At 39.6% G+C, this 22,039-nt stretch overlaps 1 protein-coding gene across 9 annotated transcripts in view; it reads left to right on the top strand.

Annotated features, from left to right (window-relative positions):
• CORIN (corin, serine peptidase) overlaps positions 1 to 22,039 on the top strand; it is a 136,784-nt gene that overhangs the window by 107,282 nt on the left and 7,463 nt on the right. For all 9 annotated transcript variants that reach the window (XM_044417812.1, XM_044417809.1, XM_044417813.1 and 6 more), the window contains 5 exons: positions 13,691 to 13,813; positions 15,815 to 15,864; positions 17,069 to 17,243; positions 19,518 to 19,789; positions 21,054 to 21,187. In XM_044417812.1, coding sequence (XP_044273747.1) covers positions 13,691 to 13,813; positions 15,815 to 15,864; positions 17,069 to 17,243; positions 19,518 to 19,789; positions 21,054 to 21,187 — 754 coding nt within the window. The remainder of the gene's footprint in view (positions 1 to 13,690; positions 13,814 to 15,814; positions 15,865 to 17,068; positions 17,244 to 19,517; positions 19,790 to 21,053; positions 21,188 to 22,039) is intronic.

The raw sequence follows: 22,039 nt of genomic DNA, 5'->3' as shown, positions 1-22,039 counted from the left end.
GCAGAGGATGAGGTGGCTAGATGGAGTCACTGAAGCAGTTGGTGTGAGCTTGAGTGAACTCCGGGGGATGGTGGAGGACAGGAAGGCCTGGAGGAATGTTGTCCATGGGGTTGCAATGGGTCGGACACGACTTCGTGACTAACAACAACAACTAACTCACATTTGTTATCAAAAGGATAATTATCTTAGCATCTCTAGAGTCAACTCCCACTGGGGTTTATGCAGGCAAATGACTATCGCAAAGGAGTTAAGGTTTATCTAGACAAGTATTTCTCATAGAAGTAGTTCAAGCTGGAAGCAAAAGGAAGCTCTCTTTGTCCCAGAACACTGATAAGTACGGGGAGTCAGTTACATTGGTTCCATTGCCTATTAGTTTTCTGGAATGATAGGGCATGGTATTCTGAAATACTCCTTTGCTTAGAGAATCTGAAGAAGTGGCTAAATATGTAATTTGTCTAATCTTGATTAGATGACAGAACTAATTTCTTCAAGGCTGCTTACTCTTTTATACCAGAGCACTCCTCCTCCTCTTCCCAGCTTTTCATAACTCAAAATCTTTGTTTGCCTTCTTATTTTAAAAATTATTTACTGTTTTTCTGTACAGTATAATTCACTAAAATGTATTCTAGAAACAGCAACACTAAACAAGAAAACCCCATAACACAGCGCCCCAAAACCCAAAGGACATGTGTACATTGGCAACAAAAGTAAATATCTAAGTAAATATGCCTCACCAAAGCTGGTGAACCAAAGCAGTTTTTAGTAGCTGCATAAAGATATAAAGCAGCTTGGCATAGTAAGCTCTCTGAGGAAGGCATTTCTCAATATCAGCATCACCACAGAGTTTTTCCCTATTCCAGGCAAGTGCAGATCTTACCATATGTGCAAAATTCAATGTAAGCCTCTTCAGAACATTTCAGTAACTGGAGAAGTTCACATGATTTTGCTTGTCTTTCCTCTCTATGAAAAAAATATCTTCAAAGGGGCGCAGACTGATGTTGGGCTCACCAAACCTATTCTCTGTCTCTCTCCTGCCCCTGCCTCTAGTTGTGCAAAAAATTTATGGCAGGCATCCAGTCACATCTTCATAAGAGCTTCAACCCTCCCCCCATATCCAAATGTAGACATCTTTGGAAAGTTTGGTCCCATGTTTAATTCTATTTAATTCTGGGAATACTGCTGCCGCTGCTGCTCCCGCCCCCTCAGCAAACCGTGCAAGTGGCCGTAAGTCCTGGTCTTGTGCCGCCTGGCAAGGCGAGTGGCACGGCCATCTTCCAGATGTTCCTGCTGATCGTAGCGTCTTGTCAGGTGGTTCAAGACCAGAGCCAAGCAGCTTAGGGCCACTTGTATGGTGCACTGAGAGGGTGGTGGCAGCAGCCGTTATTCTCAGAGCTGCATATAAGGGCAGTGATTTGCATTCAGTTTGCATTCAATTTGCATTCTTCCCACTTGCTCAGGGCTGTTGCTGCCACCAGGGGGACTGAACCGATAGCAGGAGGTGGAAAAGAGCTCTGGTGTCACATAAAATACAATCGTTGTCACAGTGTTGGATATCACTGGAAAAAGAATATCTGTCTCGTATGTTACAGATGAGTAAATTGTTACTCATATTTTCTACCACATATTTGTGTGAAAAGAGTTTTTCAGCCCTGTCACAGATAAAAACTAAAATAGAAAAGAAATAGAAAAGATGTCAGTGCTGTGCTTTGTCTCTCAGAAACAGCACTGCAGCCACCACTATCATGAAAAGAAGCAACAGCAGATTTCAGATTTAGCCTTATATGAATTGAATATTGTTGTCTAAACATTTCAGTTGTATTTGATTGCATTTAATTTCAATATTTTATTCTTTTATTAGCATTTTTATTGCTCAGTTTCTGGTTATTTTAGAGAGTTATCATTTTTGGTATTATATTTAAAAAACAGTACACAAAACACTATATTATGTATATAATGCTTTTTGTTTCTGCCTCAGCCATCCCTGAAAACAATTTCCTATTTTTGCCAGTCCTTGGCAGTAAAATGGTTGAGAACCACTGGTCTAGAGGGAGAAGAGGGGTGAGTGTACTCCCTCAGAAGATCTGAAAAGATAGGAGTGATCATGAGTTACTCTTCTCCACAGTGCAATATAATCCCAATGTATTTTGTTACAGTGCATGGTACATGTAAGTAGCTCTGCAACACCATGAACTTTCTCTACTGGTTACACTGATTTCTTTTCAGATGTAAATTTGTTTTAGAATAAGAATTGGGCTGTAACCAACAAAAGACCTAGCAACTTCAGTATTCTGTTCCCACAGTGGTTAACCAGATGCCAAAGGGAAGATGAATGGCAGATTCTTTCCTGTGCTGCTCATGCTGGTCATATGCTAGGGGGATTCACATAATTACTCTTTGTGATACAGCTTGCTCTGTTGTGAACTCGGTAAGGGTGGCTAGTTGCAGTGGTTAATAGCCCACCTCATAACCCTACCACAGCCTATGGGATCTGTATGGCTTGATAACCATGGCAAGAAGCCAACCTCACCAGATTTGCAAGGCATGTGCAGTAGGTGAGGTAAGACATGGTGCCTTATTTCATCTTCTACGATCATGTCAACAGATGCAATGATTTGTTATTCTCCATGCATTTGTCTAATCCCCTTTAAAAACTATCCAAGTTTTACAACTTGCAGAAACAAATCTCATAGTATAACCACACTCAATGTGAAGAAATGTTTCCTTTTATTTTTCTGGAGTTTTCCATCATTCAGTTTCATATGATGACCCTAGATTCAAGCATTATGAGGCTATGAACAGTGATTCATGGATGCGCCCAGAGGGCAAGTTTATAAAATTAATACTTTTGTTGCATACTTTAATTAGTAGATCAATAGACTAAACAGTAGTTGATTGATTGGTTGGAGCTTGCAAGTGAAAGACATACTTGTTTATACTCTGGGAGAGTTTTGGTATATATACTATGTATATACTATAAGGGATGGAAAAAAGAAAATAGTAACTTTTCTTTCTCACAATGAGCCGTAAGTGTGTGTTATTAAATTGTAAATAATCGCACCCTTTCTTCAGTATTGCAGAAAGGATTGCAGTAGTGAGGTTTTGGAATAAGGCAATTATCTATAGTTAATCCATCAATTAAAAGGCAGATGATTAACCAACTAAAAATTATTTGATCATTTGGCAGGTCTGTTCAGGAAAATTTTTCAGCTAGCATTTTATGAGAATTCTGTTGGAAACAGAATTTAAACATCATCCAAGTTTATCTTTGGGTCATTAGATTTAGTTTCGTTTGGTTGTGTTTGATGAAGTGAGCAAGTGATTCATGTTCAACATAAATAAAATGTTCTTCTAATGTTAGACTCATCCATATGTTTGAAGTTATGGTATGCTTTTTGTAAATTTAACCTCTGAAGCAGCTGGGAAGCCAGAAAAGACATTTTTTGCTTCCTGCATAAAACTTGGGCTGCACTTCTTGTAAACCAAATTCCTGAATTACTACTACTACTGATACGATATTGTTGTTGTTGTGTTAACCATAGTTTGTTATGGCATAGAAAATACATTGAGAACTTTGTTACAGAAAACTTTTTTATACTAGGTGAGGTTATTTTTGATTTACCACTGTTCAAACTAAGCAAGAAGTTTTGAGAGTGTTTTCTTCTCTTTTCTCAGTAGAGAAAATGCCTTTCCTCTGGCAGGATATGAAAGACTGATCCTTAGAGAATATATAAACTCCCTTTGAGTGACCAAATCATATATGCCATTGGTTTAGTAATTTTCCTCCTGTGCTCAACTGTTAGACTAGGAGTCTGGGTCAGGGTATCGTTTCATAAATTATAGCATAATTGTTTAATACTGTTTAATTTAAAAACACTTAGTACATAATGCTCTTTCTCTCAATTCCACACTTTGGGAACACTATTGAAGTGCAACCCTTCAAAGGACGCCCGAGTGGCACTGATGAGTTGCTTTTTACCACTGATGCAGCAGCAACTCCTAAAAAAGAGGTATTCTAGCCGCAGTTATCCATGTCCTAGCAACACTTTGTTCTGACTGATTGCAGTGCATTGCAAAAGTGGCTATCTTTGAAGACATCTCAGAAACTTCAGTTGGTTCAAAGTGTATCAATGAGCATGTTGACTGGAACAATTTATATCAAATACATTTTGCCATTTCTTAAACAGTTTTACAGGCTTCCCATCTGCGATTCAAATACTAGTTTTAACCTAAAAAGCCACATGGTTTCATACCAGAATATCTCAGTGAGCACTAGTTCCTATTTGAACACCCATTCGGGAGCTCAGTTTCTGAATTGCTCCACTGGCTGATGCTAAGTGGACCAGGGAAAGCAAAATGTGGTCTTTTATATGGAATCTTCCCATCATGTGTATATATCTGGCCCCTAGAGTTATGAATGGCATTTTAATTCAGTGTGTTAGTCTGTTTTAATGCTTCTATGCTGCAGACTTGTACGAGTCCTTCCATTCACCAGGGAATAAGCCCTACTGAAATCAGCGGAACTTACTTCTGAGTGGACCTGTACAGGGTTACTCTCTTAACACTGGATTGTTTTAATCAGCTCTTGGATTTATATTTACAATACTGTTTTTAGCTTTGCTTTCTTACAATGGTCTTTTTGTTGATACTGTTAACCACTCAAATCTCTTTGGTGAGGTACAAATCTTTCAAATAAATAAATCTTTCCCTACTAGTTCTCAGACTCTCCTTCGAAGTTTCACATTCTCTTCGAGACCAGGGGTGCTTCCACATGGGACTTGATGATGCCCTTGCCTTGCCTCATTAACAGAATTTTTCCAGCAGTGCAGATGTTGTCATTGTTTTCCAGTCATAAGCCTTCCTCTCATGTTTTCCTACCATATTTTGCATCTTTTTCCTTACTACAGAAAATTCATTAAGGAAAGAAGAGGAATTGCTACCAAATAGTTTCTCTCTGGTAATATCAGGAACCAGGGCGGGGCGGTTCTGAAAGTACTCCAGCTCTCAGGCTATAATCTTCACTCTGTTTTTGCTCTGTCTCCAACCTATCTTTCCAGTTTCATTTCTTCCTCTTCTAGATCAAGAACAAGTGCCTTTCCAGGTCATAGTGAAGAGGCGGAACTCTCAGGGAATGTCATTCATAGACTCTCCAGTCCTATGTGAATTATTCTGATCAGTAGAGCTCTAAAAATTAAACAAATAATGCAAAACTGATCTCAATAATATTTTTAAAATAGTACTCAGCAAGGCAAGTTATCCCAAAATAGCTTACACCTTAGACTTATACCTAAGAATGTTAAAAATTCTAAAACTTTATTTTCAGTTTTTAGTACAGAATATAATGTAGTTACAATTTGGAATCTGTCCGTCACATTTCTATACTCATTCTTTTGACACACTAACAATAAATTGGTTTCAGGTTAAGGAAAAAGTACTCTGCATGCTACATTATATTGAAGAATCGGCATGTTGTGGTAGATAGAAATGAAATACAGAAGGTATCACAAGTAGCAATTTAGTTAATGGCCATATACCTCACAGTTGTTGGTGATAACATCAACACCTTTTCATTAGTAAGCTGGTTAATACATGTGATTAAAAAGAAGCCTTTATCCCAAGTCAAACTTCAGGTGAGAGATTTAGAACTTCTGATGTATTTTGCTCAAAGTTTATCACACAGTCACAGATGCATCAAAAGAATAAACAGAGCATCAAAACAAACACATTTTCTCTCATTAAAAAGGTTAAAATGGAAATGCATAGAATAAAAGGTGGGAAGATTAAAATTGAGATAATAGAATGGCAAATTATGCTTAAGTTGACAACATTCTTCCATGAATCTTTATAACAGAAAAGATATAGCAGAATTTTGTATTTCTGTTACTGCTACTGGTTTTTTGGACTTTGTTGTTGTTAGTCGCGAAGTCGCGTCCAACCTTTCCTGACCCCATGGACAACACTCCTCCAGGCCTTCCTGTCCTCCACCATCTCCCAGAGTCCACTTAAGCTCACGCCGACTGCTTCAGTGACTCCATCTAGCCACCTCATCCTCTGCCGTCCCCTTCTTTTGCTGTCAATTGTTCCCTGCTCAAAAGTCATGGTTTATCCATATGCACTGGGCTGACTTTTTCATCGAGCTGTCTACCATAATCCCAAGATCCTTTTGTTAATCAGTCACTGCCAGCTCAGATTCCATCAGCTTATACTTGAAGTTGGAATTTTTTGCCCCAGTGTGCATTACTTTACATTTGCTTACACTGAACAACATTGTCATTTTGGTTCCCTTTCTCCCAGTTTGGAGAAGTCTTTTTGGAGCTCCTCACAATCCCTTTTGGTTTTAACCACCCTAATAAAATCCACAAATTTGACCACTTCACTGCTTGTTCCTAATTCCAAAATGGGCCCCTTCCAGTCCTTACTCCTTAGTATAATTTGAACAACAAGTATAGGTTTCACCTGAAATATCCTTGAATAGAAAACTCTTCCACAACAGAAACTCTTCATAGATGTAGGTGCATAGATGCTTTATCAGGTGCAGCTTTAATGTGCTGTCACCTTGTGTTCCTCTTGCATGATTTTGTAAGCTGCTCACATGATGTCATCACTGTCCTGCAGCTGACCCATAATTTCTTCCCCCTTTGCCTGTACTTTTTCCCAATGTGGAGTTTATACAGCTTGCTGTACCCACAAGAATGCTACCATGTGGTCATACCTATGCTTTGTTATGAAAGGCTTTTGACCATAAACTAAGAGCCTGCCCCGGTCACTCTGAGTTTGAAACAATGTGGAACAAAGAATCACAAACTTTGCTTTATCTGTCTACTCTGAGCCCAAAACTTGATTTCATCTTTTCGTCCTTCTGATGTATTGCATGAAAAAGGACTCACTTTGTTTAAATAGTCATATGGTAGTACAAAAGTAGTATACACATTGAAACAACATGTTTGTTTCCATGTTATGCAAGAAGCATGGGATTAGAGAATGCAGCTCAGCTGCTGCTTTGAATAAAATGCTATGCTTTTAATGTACACCTGGTTCTCTGAAGCATAAAATACTTCTCTAAGGCATAGCTCCAGTCTCAGATGAATTTTCTCATATTCTTGTAGTCTCTGCCTGGCTGTCTTCCTATATTTCGTACCCTGTGGGCAAATTTATTCAACACAATCATAGCAATCCCAGTGGAAACAAACTCCTCTGTGTTGTGATGAGTAGGGAGTGTACTATAATAATACTATACTATCTATACTACCTAATAGCCAAAGTTTTCTGATATGTGGATTCCCAGAGTCCTTAGGTCTTGAGATGTTGCCATTACAGAGTTCCAGATGCCAGGAAGAAATCAAGACCTCGTAGACAGGCCTCCTGTAGTGGGTTCCACTGCTGGGACTGCCAGGTAACTGTATGAAGAAGGGAAAGAAGGGTCAGTTCATGGGGGCACGTGTTAGTGATTTTGGACACATATTGAGCTGCTTTGAAATGTTCGGGCTCCTCATGTAATGAGCTTGGATTGGGGACAAACTCTAAAGTTCCCCCTATTTGTGAAGTTCAGCAGGATCTCCAGTGGAGATCAGAAGTACGCACACGGCTCTGTGCCGACAGAAGTAAGAGTTTTCCATGTGCATGTGGAATATGTTAGATGGCTCGTGGAGAACTAATAATTCTAATGTGCCAAAGAAATTCATGATGAATAAGCCATAAAGTCAGTAATATCCAGTGGGAGAACCTGAATCTAGTTCCTTTTACTAAGTCCACTGAGATAATTTCCATCTGGCTGCCCTGACAAACGAGCCTTGCCAGAATACCACTTTTGTTCATTCATCTGCAAGTTATATGGTCAAAGGATTGTACCTGTTTTAAATCATTCTAAAAGGAATCTTGCTAAAACAGAAAAATAGACTTTGAAGGGCTGCAGGGTAGAGATGCCTCTGGAGCAACTTGGAGATTGTTATGAGGTTATTCATTATTCTCTAATTCCTTTTCATAGGACTATCCTTCAGTAACTTTATTTATGGTATAACTATGAAGTAGCTTCATGAGGAGGGGGGCTTACTATCGGCATGGATCAAATCTCATATTTTTAATTTTTAACTAAAAACACAATTAGAGAAAAATATTCTAGTAATTTAGGGTTTTCTTTGTTTCTTCATTCAGTGATTTAAGCATACCAAGTATCTTTCTCTTTTGTATTCAATAATTACTTCAGTTACAAAGACAATACCAAACAGTTAAAATTTAGTTCATACATATTTCCTTTGATTTCTCATCACTTGATTACCCAGCGTTTAGGTTCACATTTGCACATTCAGCACTGTTGTTGTTAGTTGCAAAGTCGTGTCCGACCCATCGTGACCCCAAGGGCAACATTCCTCCTGTCCTCCACCATCCCCCAGAGTCCACCTAAGCTCACGCCGACTGCTTCAGTGACTCCATCTAGCCACCTCATCCTTTGCCGCCCCCTTCTTCTTTTGCCATCTATTGTTCCCAGCATCAGGGTCTGCTCCAGGGAGTCCTTCCTTCTCATTAGGTGGCCAAAGTATTTGAGTTTCATCTTCAGGATCTGGCCTTCTAAAGAGCAGTCAGGGTTGATCTCCTGTAGGACTGACTGGTTTGATCACCTTACCGTCCAAGGGACTCACAGGAGTCTCCTCCAGCACCACAATTTAAAGGCCTCAATCCTTCGGCGCTCAGCCTTCCTTATGGTCCGGCTTTCACAGCCATACATTGCAACTGGGAAAACCATAGCCTTGACTATACGCACTTTTGTTGGCAGAGTGATGTCTCTGCTTTTTAGTATGCTCTCTAGATTTGCCATAGCTTTCCTCCCCAGGAGCAAGCGTCTTTTAATTTTTTGGCTGCAGTCCTCATCTACGGTGATCTTGGAGCCCAGGAAAATAAAATCTGGCACTGACATTCAGCACTTGATGACTGCAATATTGAGTGATGATTTTCATGAACAGACCATCTTAAAACTACAGATTGAGTTTGATTTCACCTGAAACACTATGAATTTCCATGGAGTCAAGTCACACATGCAGTTGCCACAAGCCATAAGAGCATAAGAAGAGCCAAGCTGGCTCAGACTAGTCCATCTAGTCCAACATTCTGCTCAGTCTTTTCCCCACAGGAAACCCACAAGTAGGATGTGAATGCCGCACAGCTGCCCAAGTTCCCCAGCAATTAGTTTATATAGGCATACTGCCTCCGTTACTGGAAGTAGCATGTGTTCTGATGTATCTATCAATACTGGTAGCCATTGATAGTCTTACTCTCTATGAATTTCTCCAGTCTCCTTTTAAAGGCATTTAGAATGTTGGCTGTCACTACATTTTGTGGAAGAGAACTTCACAGTTTAACTATGGAATTCTCTTCCACTGTAGAATTCACTTCCCTTTTCTTTTACCTAACCTGAATCCCCAGTTGATCAGCTTCATGGGATGGCCTAGTATTAGGTGAAAGAGAGAAAAATAAGACTTAATCCATTTTTCTACACTGCATATCAAATGTAGCGAAACCAAGTAATGTATATGAACGTGTGAAGTAGGACTTAATGAATTAAACCTAAACATGTGAAAACCAATCCATTGCAAAATATTGTATCCGGGCCGATACAACTATGTCAGTATTTGATCTGTAATGACTCATTCATAAATGCATGCCATCATTTGAGGTTGCAGCCTAGTGGTGAATATGTAGGTGTGAATTACATCTTTGCATTGTCAATGTAATCAATTTTCTGTTCAGTAGATGCAGAGTATGGTTTTAAATGTTCTACCAAAATAGCTATAGAGGAAGCCTGACTAATTAGACTCTCCATCTTGGACATTTACAAATCTCCATCCTTCTGCATTATGTCAGGAGTAGGAGACAGAGAAAGTGTGGCTCACTCCTCCCTCACCGCTCTGGAATGCCGAAAACCACTTGGCAGTTATTATTATCCTGAATGCTCAGAACTTCTGAGTCCTTCTGGCCTTTCAGCACAGCACCACTAAAAGGGGGGGTATAGCAGCACCTGAAATGTCTTTGTTTCCTGGTATCATAAACCAAGTTAAGTGTTGGGGGAGAAGGGCCTGTCAGGGATCTTGGAACATCTCCAGATAAGTCTGCTAGAATCCTCAGTACTGGTACATTCAATCAGTTTGCACCTCTGAGGAGTGTCTTGTGGCTGCAGGAGAGCAAGCCCTTTGCTCATTAGCCCCCTACGATGGTTTCTGAGAGGGGCAGCACTTTTTAATCCTTCTGCGGTGTATAGATTTCCTACCTAGAATTTAAACCGAGTGCTTAAGGCTCTTATATGCTTCTCTGTTTGTAACCTTAGTCAGTTGCTCTTTTAAGATCCTTTGTTTTGCTGTAAGCTAGTCATTTCCCAGGAAAGGTTTGATGTGTTTAGGTTCTTCCATTTGTACCTGCAGAGGACAGGGGCCATTAATCAAGCAGAAACTTTGTTTTGTCTTAGGATAGCTCCTTGAATGAGAAGGTGCCAGGCCTCAGTAAAGTACATCCTTGCCTGTGCTTGGGTCTTATTAGTTTTCCATAGCAAACAGGCATTTAAACGCAGCAGTTTTAAAGTTTCATAGTTCTATTGAATGCTGAATTACATAATGAATTCCAGTGCCTGTAAGAGCCTGACCTATAAGCAAGTAGGTTTCAGCAGCTATTTTTAGAGCATCCTTCCTGAACCTTGCACCCTTCGGGTAGGATCTACAGCTGCCGTCCACCCTGGCCAGGATGACTATTGGCTAGGAACAATAGGAATGGCAGTTAAGGTATCTAGAGGGTATTATTCATTTATTTAAAACTTTTATATGCCCTCACCATATGCCTCAGGTACCATGTTGGGGAAGAATGGCTTTGAGGAACTAGGGATGTAAACCCGGGCACCTTTACCTGGTTGTAAGCCAAACTGAACACAGTAGATTGTTTTCCAAGTAAGCTTGCTTAGGATAACTGTGCACAACTGGCACACCTCCAAACAGTTACACTATTGATTGACTTGTTAAATAATAATTTCCCCCTTTTTCTCTTAAAGTTGTTATTTTTAGGGGAACTATTTTCCAGACGGGGGAGATAGCCCCAAGTGATACAAAATGCTTTTGCATAACTTTATTTTCTGAGTTGTTATGGCAATTTTATGTATTCTGTAGAAGTAAGAGTGGGAGTTTCCATGAAAAGTGCTGTCAACAGGCAGTTATAGCCAATCCCAGCTTCTTAATGAGCTTGGTTATTATATTATACAGAAGGTACTTGGGTCACATATTTGCAAAAACTTTTGACATTTTTAGTTGTACACTAATTTGATTTAATTTATATTTAATTATTGATTTGGTTTAATTTTAATGTATATATTTCTGTTAATATTTTAATTGAATAAGTTTTAATGTTGCAAGCCACCTTGAGTCCTGGTAATGGGAATAAGCAAAATATGAATATAATAGTAATAGCTAGAAATATTGTGAAAAAAGGACCAATGCCTTAAAATAGATTAAGAATTTGGAGGTTGATGACAAAGTAGACATATTTTTTTTTTTTTTTTTTACCTAGGAGTGATTGTATTCTGAAGTGGGGTGGGTATTCTTTAGCATAAACCTATTTATTTGCATTATTTATACACTGCCAGCAGAATTCCTGAGCAATGAAAAATAAAAGAAATAAAAGAATGAAATTACAAAATAAATTATATTTTTCTATCTGTTGTAAATTTAGTTTTGTTATTTATCCTACAAAAGACTTTAAATATTTTTTTTTTAGGGCACAATCCTACGCTTGTTTACACAGGTGGCTAGGGCATGCTGGGAACTGTAGAATTTTTCTGTCTAAACATGCATAGGATTGTGCCTTGAAAAATTGTCCTTAGACTGAATTTAATTGCCCTTCCAGGTGTGAATTACCTGATTCGGAAAGAAGAAGAGGGAAATGAATAGTTAATTAAATGTTAGCACCTGATGAACCAGCAGCACCCCTGAGAGTCTAAGAGTTTGCATGAATTGCCTTGTAACAGAGCACTTTGATCATAGAAGGGACATTTTAGATACCCAAAGGCAAAAAGAGTCAGAAACCAGACCTGCAGACTTGCCAGATCAGATTAGTTACTGCTTCTAAGTCTTTTAAAAGAAACTCCTGATTCTAATACAACCTGAGATATTCTTTGGTTTGAATAGTTCTCTTGATCAACTTAAGGAAAATAAAACCTTCCACTCTATGAATACTCCTGATAATATCTTATTATAAAAGCAATGGGAATTAGATTGACAGGCACATAATGGATAAGAAAAGAATGGCCAGGAAGAAGAAATCCATGGAGAGACAAACACTGAATGTGATCATTAACATTGTAACAAAACAGTAATGCATTAGACAGATGTAAAGTAAAACGAGCTATGCTTTGAGTCACCAGAGAAAATACTTGCAATTTCCATTTCCCACTCTCTTCCCTTCTCCTGGATTTTCTCGCTATTAATACAATAAAACATTATCTGGTTTACCTTTGGCAAACTCCTTCCTTAACACATATACAGAACTTGGATATAATTCAACTGCCTGTTTAAGACCTATTTTAGAAATTATTTAGCTCATGTTGATGGCCATGGGAAAACTCTTAAGGCTGACACCAGACATGGAGAGTGTAATTTTGCAAAGCACTCTGTATACAGCATATGCCTTCCTGTGCTGAAAGACCTTGGTGACAGCAGCTTTGACATGCAAGCACTCCAAGTGCTGAGATAAAGACAGGCAGACCACTGGATACATGTCCCTTTAAGGCTTTCTTCCTGGTCCTTTCCGAGATTTCTGTTAGGTCTTGTATCACCCCAAATAGGCAGGATGGAATTATCTGCCACAGTGGATCATGCCTCCAAGGAACAGAGGTGAGAGAGCTCCTATTAATGCCTCCTATTGATAGGCTGTTTGGTACTGATCACTCATTTAGTATGGCTTTTCAGCCTACATGATGACTGACATACTTAAAATTAGTATCCCAAATTTGCCCATTAAGGATAGCTACACCCAACTGATTGTTTCATCCCAACCCCCTAATCCACATCCATCTGGAGTACTGACATAGGGAGCTGTTTGCCTCTGATGTTAATGTATTTTTCTGAGGATCCTTTGCACCTGCAAGTAGGACTACACATCCTGTGAAAGTTCATCTTGAATAGGGTTATTCAGAATGGTTTACTTTCTATTCCACTCTGTCATTTCTCCCTTCCCCCACCCCAATTTCATCTTAAGCTTTAATAAAACGTGAGCTGGATATTTTGCATAGACAATAGATCACCTCAACCAAGAAAGAATAGATTGGTCTCTTCATGGATGTTGCCAGGTGAGAGTTTGCTAGGAGTAGCTTCTCTCCCCTCAGGTAAATAACCTTCAATCTGGGATGTTTGCCTGGTCCTAGGCTGAAACAAAGTGAATGGTGACAGCTGCTTGTAAGTCAAGGGAGGCTAGTTCTAGCTTCGCCTGAACTGCAAAACAGAGGAAGTTACATTCTTTACTAAATACAGTGCTGTGCATACAATAAAAATCTTTTGAATGTTGTGCTGCTTGCATGCAACCTGAGTGTGAGCAAGTGTTTTCCTTGGCATGCACATGAACTATATTTTTGCTGTAGCTTGGGGCACCGAAGCATAAACTTTCCACACAGTTTCAGGTTTTGATAGAAATAAATGTACTAAGCAACTTAGATGTGTGCTTGTTTCAGGGGGCCACCAGTGACTGAAATGGTTCCAGAATATAAGCAACCACATCATGAGAAATGGATGAATCTACAGTCTGAATGGGAGAGAAAAAACACATCCACATTACAAGCCCTTTTAGTGACAGGGTAAGAAATAGTTGTCCTTCTTTTGCTGCAATATGTAAGAAGACTAACTTGTGTTCTGGCAGTCCTGATATAGCATGGAAGATCTCTTTGTGGTAGCAACCTTCATACACTGATTCCCTTGCTGGAGCAAGAACTATGGTGAGGTTGAATGAGTACTGTTCCACATCCAATATCAATTTGGACATGAGATATTCAGTTTGACCTATCCTTGTGCTACGAATCGTGGCTCTTTCCATTTGCACTGCAGTTACAATGGGAATGTGCACCCCTGGCTCTTGTGTATTTTGCTGCACAATTTTATCTGAGTGCTTCCAGATGAAGCTTTTACTTTCCTTCAGCAGCCTCATTCACATAGTTTTACAGAGAAGCCTGCTGTCAGCCTTATAATTTTCCAATATTTTCCCGTTGCTGCTTCTGCTTTCATACCAGAGAAAATCCATTCAGGGAAAAAAAAAACTACACTGGTTGAACAATGCCTTCTGTAGTTAATGCTAGGACCCATCTACCTGAAACTCTCTGGGATATAGAAAATGCTTTCCATCTATGTAAACATTACTAAAACATTATATTTTGCATGCTTTGTATCTTTCTTCTGATTCTGTGTTGTCACCAATGAATTTTAAATTCAGACTGCCTATGTTTTGGGGGCATTTCTAGAAGGATGTCTTTCAGAAGCCAAGCCACTCATTACCATAGTTGAAGGAAGTACCAAGTGGCAAGCACCCCTTTCTTGCATTTGGCTGCCTCTTGAAAGGAACCGCAGCAGGTTATCATGGGTTGCATGGATGTAACGTTGTTGTCAAGGTCTGTCATGCTGCATCATACCTACTGTGCCTGCAGGGGCTAGTGTAGTCTCGCCACAGCTTTCACTTTGGTGCTGACAGAAGAAAGAATTAGGCTGTGTAGGCCTGTCTGAAGAATTGCTGTCATAGTACTGAAACTGTTTTGAGAAAAATTGAAATGTGGAAAATGCTTTCTAGCAGAAACTGCCCACATATCATGAAAATTCAGGAGTTGCTTGACCTGCAAATTAGTAGGAATGAGTAGGAGTGAATGATGCTGCTGCCTTGCTTCCACTTTCAATCACCAACCTATTATTTCCTTGTTTGTAGATTGTTAGTGTGGTATCTGTATCTGGACACTCTGGGTTGTTTAGGAATTAAACAAAAAAGCAAAACAAACCAGCAGGAAAATATATCTTAACCAAACAAATGAATGCAGTAAAAGGATGGGGATAAAGAACTGATGAAATTTGGAATTGTTTTTCAAGGCGGTCCAAAAAATACAATTCTACAGATAAATGTACAGAGAAAGTAATAGAATAAATAAGTATATAGATAAAATTGTATTTTTTTAGATCTTTTGGAAATGATCTGTCTGTCATCATTTTGTTTATCCCATTTCTTTTATTGCATAGGGATTAAAAAAACAGAGTTTAGGTTAACTTGGTTTTCAGGTTAATAAATAAAGAGCTATAATTATAATACATTCCAGAAAAACAAAAATTAAATTATAGTTCATTTAAAACATACCAAAACTTTGAGTGCTCTTGCAAGAGTTGTTTCATTATTAAAAGGAAAGTGAACTGCGACATTTCTGGCATGAATTTGAAAGAGCATGAAATTTGTGATTTTTCCAAATTTTCAAAAATTCAAAATTCGAGGGTTTGCATGATGAGTCTGCCTTCCTTGGGAAGAATGGCTTCAGTGAAGGAAGAACCCACAGTCCAATTTTTGGGGATCCTCCTCTCCGACACCTCAATTCATCCCATTCATCAGGGTCTCTTGACTCTTTGAAGTATTTTTAGGGTGCTGGAAGGCTGCCATGGGAAGGTGGTCAACTTTCTTTTCACCAACACAGTTGTTCCAGCTTAAGTCTGAATCCAATATGAAACATCAGTGACCCAGTTCACATTTCACAACAGCATATGCGTATATCAAGCAGGAACTACAATTATGCAAATAGAATTACTTTGAAAAGGAAAATTTTCTCTTTATCCAGGTTGCCATGCAGAAGCAGGAGTATGGTTTCCCTTCTGTGCACCAAAGAAGGTAAGATGAACAATATCTACCTAGACAGGAGAAAGCTAGACAAGTTCTTTCCCATCACTGGCAAGCCTCACTTATTTCTAAGGATGCACATGTTCTAGCAAATCCTTTGTAAGAAACTAGGTGGAGCTTTGCTAAACCAGACTGAAGTTCCATCTAGGCCATCCTTGTGCTTCCCACAGTGGCAAACAGATGACCTGTAGGAGTTCACAAGCAAGGTTTAAAGCGGCAGCCTTCTTTCTTGTTGCTTTCTCACAGCTGCCACAGAATGGCTTCCTGTCCCTAAACCTGGAGATGCCATCAAATGATTGTGACAAATAGCCACTGACAAGTGGAATGTGTAAAAAAACCTTGCAGTGTGGAAATTTCTGCATCCATCATCCTTTATTCCATCCCTCACTCCTGTTTTCCATTTTTACCTTCCATGGTCAGAATTGCTCCACTAAGCACGCTCAGTCTGCATTTGCTTGTTTAGGGTTATCTTCACCCCCTGCCCCCATACACACACCCTGCCTTAGTTTTGTTTTGAAGCTGGGTTTTGCTGTGTTCTAAAGATTTGTACTTCTGCAAACCTTGAGCATAGGAAAAAGTGAGTAGATGGATATTTTCCCCTCCCCTGTTATAATACCAGGACTCAGTGTTATTCAGTTAAACTGATTGGCAGTAGAACCAGAGAGTTCTTTCCCCATCTCCCCTAACATTTGTTCTTTCCCCCTCCCTCCCTCTGCACTCATGTGCTCTTTCCATCACCCCCACAGTCATATCCCTCCCCCTCCCCACTTCCTGCCATACTCCCATTCATTCCATTTTGTCATTCCTACCTGCTATGCCACAGTGGTTTTTGAATGGTTGCGAGACATAGGGAAGGAATGGCTAACCCTAAATGGATATTTGATGGTTAGTGGGGCAAAGGAAAGGGTGGGGTGCAATATACTGCGAGGGTGGTGCACTGTTGGACTTTTCATTGTTGTCATGATGCCCAGGAACTGCCCCACAATCTCATCCAGTAATACTTCAACCTGATCCAACAGGGATCAGTTCTTAGATTTGAATCCATAAATATATCTTAGTATCATCTCTTTAGTAACCCTCACTTCATTCTCAAAAATACTCTTGAAGTAGTTTTGGAGCTGGTAACTGGCTTTAAAGAAAATGCATTGTGGCATTTCTTGTATGGTACTTATTACCATAATATGTGCCTTAATAGATTGTGGGCGTCGCCCTGCAGCTCGAATGAGCAAGAGGATCCTCGGTGGCAGGACCAGTCGCCCAGGACGGTGGCCATGGCAGTGCTCTCTTCAGAGTGAGCCCAGTGGGCATATTTGTGGCTGTGTGCTCATTGCAAAGAGATGGGTCTTGACAGTGGCACACTGCTTTGAAGGGTGAGTAGTGCAAAGAATGCTTTCCTGGTCAGACAGGAATGGCAGTCTGAGAAATTGTGGCTTTACAGAGTCTTCAGCTGGACCAAGAATTAAAGCCTGTGGCTGGAAGATGCATTGCAGTTCTTAAGGGAACTGTACTGAAAAATCTTGTTCTCTGGTGACTGCAGTCCATTTTGATATTTCAAAGCATTTTCCGCATGGATGGAGCTCAGATACTGATCTGAGAAAGCCTGTGGTCTTCATCAGGAGCGTCTGTAACCATCTAGAATCCCACAGCTGATTATGTGAATGTTGGTTACTTGAATGTTAATTATGCAACTTTTGATTTTTATATTCATTTAACACATGGATTATTTGCATAAGGCAGGAATATAAAGACTGGAACAACAACAATAGCAAAATCAGCCTACAGAAGGTTAGGGAACTGCACGCCAACATTTTTATTTGCTTTTACATCGCTTTCATTCCTTACTTCCATGATGGAACCATGTATATGGGCTACCAAAACACCTTCATGTACAGGCATGGACTAGAACTGCTGAGTTTCATCAATACTTGTTTTGATGTCTTGTTTGCTTTCAGGTCAAGCTTTTCCTTCTTGCCTGCTTGCTCCCTCAGGAGTGCAAAAAGGGTAGTGCAAAATTAATGCTTTGCTACCTTGGAGATTCGCTGCTAACACTGGACTATTTATTTAAGACAGCTTTGTCTTGCTTCTCTGTTAAAAAGATGTTCAGAGCAGCCCTCAGATCAATAAAATAAACCAGGACAATTCCTGTTTTCTAGTGTACAGTCCTAGAAGACACAACACAAAGGGAGTACTGAGGCAACAAGCCAATGCTGGCACCAGTTCTTAAACTTACAGTTCTTATCATATCCAGATGGGATGGAAGCATTTCAGGTAGTTTCATGGAAAGACTGCTGCCAGATGACAATTGAGGGAGAACCAAAGGCATCTGATATCAGTAGAGCCAATGGCTTGGCCCAGATTCGCTTGATTCCCTCTGCTGTAGCCTGATGAAAAACCAGCAGCCAGTTTTCTTTTGTATGTAAAATCATCACATGCTTCCTATCATTTATAAATGAAACATTTTCCCAGATCAGTTTTGAATGCAATATTCAGAACATGGTGTGTTGTTTTTTAATCACATAGTTAATTTGTTGTTATTAGATCACACTTCCATATTATGGCTTTTTTTGGCCCTGTGATACACATTTTTAAAAAGAAGTATTTTCTTATTCTGTTCTCAAGGGGAATTGAAACCCAAACAATACAGACAAGGCTATTCAGGAGAACAGAAATATTTTTATGCTTTGAAATGTCAGCATTTACATGTTATTTGAGGGAATAACAAATACTTTTCATGTTGTAATCAAACAGTTTAAGGGTATTTAAAACACAAGTTCTCCTTTATGTTGGACAACTGTTCCGTTCATGTTTGTTTCAGTAATTCTTGTATCTCAGATTATACCTTGGGAAAGCTGTTGTATAAATGTTACAAGTAAATTAGTGAATATTTTGTATCACCTTTGAATATTGCTATCTTATTAGAATATCTGAGTAGCAGTAGAACCTGAGTTAAGAATGTCTGAGTTAAGAAAAACCCATACTTACGAACGAACTGCCATACAGCCTGTTAATTTTTTTAAAATTCCTGTGAAAAATTGTCGTCGCCATATAAGAGAGGAAGTGAAAGACGAGACAGGGAGGTTTCCAAAGCATGTCTTTCTGCCCTGCTCATCTGGAGGGAGATTGGTCTAGCTTTAATTTGCTGCAAATAGGAGGCACTGATGAGTTTTGGTGAAGGAATATTTTCAGAGATATTCAGTTTTTCCACTTTCATGGAAGTCCTGTGCCCCTAACCCCAGCTGTTTCTCACAGGGGAGAAAGGGGGACATGTTTGGGAGCAGGAAGAGAAGGCTGGGGCCTCCCAGTATTTCTCCCAGTATTCCAGTCTCCTTCCCTTCTTCTCCACTGTGCTTTATCTAGATGGCTGAAAACAGCTGTCTAGATAAAATTATGGCATAAGTTGTGGTACTTGCTGCTGCAACTTGTTTGGCGAATAGGATGCATGGAAGCCTCTGAGTTTAGAGAGTTATGTGTGCTTAGGGCAGGGCGATATGATTGTATACTTAATTATTGAAACTGGTTTTTATTTTGTTTTTGGAAGAGCCCTGTTTCCATCTTTCTGAGACACCGACATAATTACCCCTGTAAAGAACTAAATTCAGAGCTGTTTATTTATTTATTATTATTATTTCCCCCTATTTTACAAGGAGAGAAAACCCTGCAGTATGGAAAGTAGTGTTTGGCATCAACAACTTGGACCATCCTTCGGTCTTCATGCAGACCCGCATGGTGAAAACAATTATTCTGCATCCCCGCTATAACCGAGCTGTGGTGGACTATGATATAAGCATTGTGGAACTCAATGCAGACATCAATGAGACAAGTTATGTAAGGCCTGTTTGCCTACCCAGCAGGGAGCAGCGAGTTGAGCCAGATACCTATTGCTATATCACTGGCTGGGGACACATGGGCAACAAAAGTAAGACAAATGTTTTCCAAATTCTCATATACAACTCTGTTTACCTTTTGCCAGTCTTGGTCTGTTCTGTAGCTCTAGCGGGAAGCCACTACTGCAAAGAGTAAAGAAGTAGCTGTTGCATATAAAGGATCTCCAGCCAGAATTCTCAGCTTGTTCACCCTTAAGTTTGTGATCAGGGACTGGAATCCAAAGAAGGGAAGTGTGCTTTTGAGAGAACCATGCATATAGTTGATTTTTCATTATGGCACAAATGCAATACATTCCCACAGGCTAAGGCTAAATCTGCTTTGTAACCAGATAAGCACTTGGGTTTTTTGGTAGTGGGGATTTGAAGTGGCTTCTGTGCACACAATTCTCTGCCACAGAGCATTTCTTTCTTCTTTGGGTCCTAATTATGGTATGTATTTTACAGAACTGCAGTGACTTTGACTATAGTCAAGAAAAGCTGTGGTTACATGCAACCCCATGGTTGTAGAAGGACTGAAACCATGATTTTGGCAACATATTAATACAAACCTACCCTCCAACAAGACCTGAAGTGCCTTGATTACTCTTATCACAAATAGAGGGTACAAAGAAGCCCTTTTATCAAAGCCCATAAGGTCAACTTAGGTTTCTTTCAATTTTGATTACATTGTAGCAGTACTGCTTAAAATGACTTCCGTGTGGATGGAGATTCACCCATGTATGTTAGCTATATGGATTCATTATACCCCATAGAATGGACCCCTTTCCCATAGAAAGAATCCCAGTGTCCTGCTTTCCTGGTAGCAACAGCATATCCTGCCAGGGCTTGTCCTGCCTATCCTGGACTGGCAGTCAATTGGGTTGACGCTATTGTTCATGGAACCCAGTGAAACCAGCTGGCAATCTGAGAAGTAGTGCAATGGTCCGGGTTTCATACTGTGCTCAATCTGAGGATGTGCCTATTTGTTTACCCCTTAGTCCCTACAAAAGCAGTGTCAGGAACTTGTAGCATCTCAAAGCTGTTTTGTGCTAGCCTTTAAAAAAAAAAGTTTCTGTGTGACCTGATTGAAAGCAACTTCTTTTTCTCTCTTTGGTGTGCAGAATTCCCTGCAAAACTATGGTTTCAGTTTGCAGGAGCCCAAGCTCTTTGGAATATTAATGGGCCAGGCTTGCTATAAGCTGTATGAAAGGTTAGAGAGAGGTGATCATAGTTTTGCACAACATAACTGCATGGCTATAATGACTGTGTCTACAGTTGTATAATTTGACAGAAATGTTATCTTTTCCTTTTGCTCAGTGCCTTTCAAACTTCAAGAAGGAGAAGTTCGTATCATTTCCTTAGAACATTGCCAGGCATACTTCGACATGAAAACCATCACCACCAGAATGTTATGTGCTGGCTATGAATCTGGCACGGTGGACTCTTGCATGGTAAGCCACTTTCGCAGAAGCAAACAAGCACATTGGTTTCTCTCTCACACACAAAGTATACCTGAAGTATAAGAATTGTATAAGAGTATCACTATTTGCCTGAATTAGCACAAAGAACAAAATGGAGCCAGATTTCATGATGTGAAACTAGTGTGAGGCAGTGTCTTTTATGTTGGGTTCCTGTTCAGTTATGGATTTCCCATTAAGATCCCTTAAAAGAGTCTACCATTTGAGGCTAAGCTTCTAATCTTAGCTCTAATGAAGGAAAGGCAGGTAAAAATCAAATATATTAGATCAGATTGTTTATTCATTTATTATACGTCTATTCCACCATAGCCAAAACTGTCTGGGTTTTTCAAAACAATTCAAAGTATAAAACTTTATACAAGTATAAAAGTTTAGCAGTTTAAAACTACAATATAAATAAATGCAAAGATAAAATTAAAACAACAAATTTAAAAGAGAAACTGCAAGACTAAATGCCTGGGAGAATAGGAAGGTTTTCACCTGCTCATTGGAAAGAGCATCAGGTGATCCTCTTATTCCACAACTGGAGTGATACAGCAAAAAGGCCAATTTCTTAGTAGCCATCCACATCACTTTCTTTGGCAGGAACTCCCAAAGAAGGGCCACTGGAGAGGATCTTAGGTATTTAGGAAGTGTGCATGTGTGGAGATAATCCTTCAGGTAACTTGGCCTCAAGCTGTTTAGAACTTTGATTGTTAATAGCAGCACTTTGAATCGGGCCATGGTAATGAACACCATTCCCAAAATAGTTTCACCCTGCTGGAGCACCATGGAATGCTCCCATAAAGCTGAATGGACGAGGAGCACCACTGACACAGGAGTCAC

Source organism: Varanus komodoensis, unplaced genomic scaffold, assembly GCF_004798865.1.
Source record: "Varanus komodoensis strain SLA01 unplaced genomic scaffold, ASM479886v1 scaffold9, whole genome shotgun sequence".
Classification (NCBI taxonomy): Eukaryota; Metazoa; Chordata; class Lepidosauria; order Squamata; family Varanidae; genus Varanus; species Varanus komodoensis.
The sequence above is the reverse complement of the archived record's forward strand: the minus strand, read 5'-3'. Positions and strand labels throughout refer to the sequence as shown.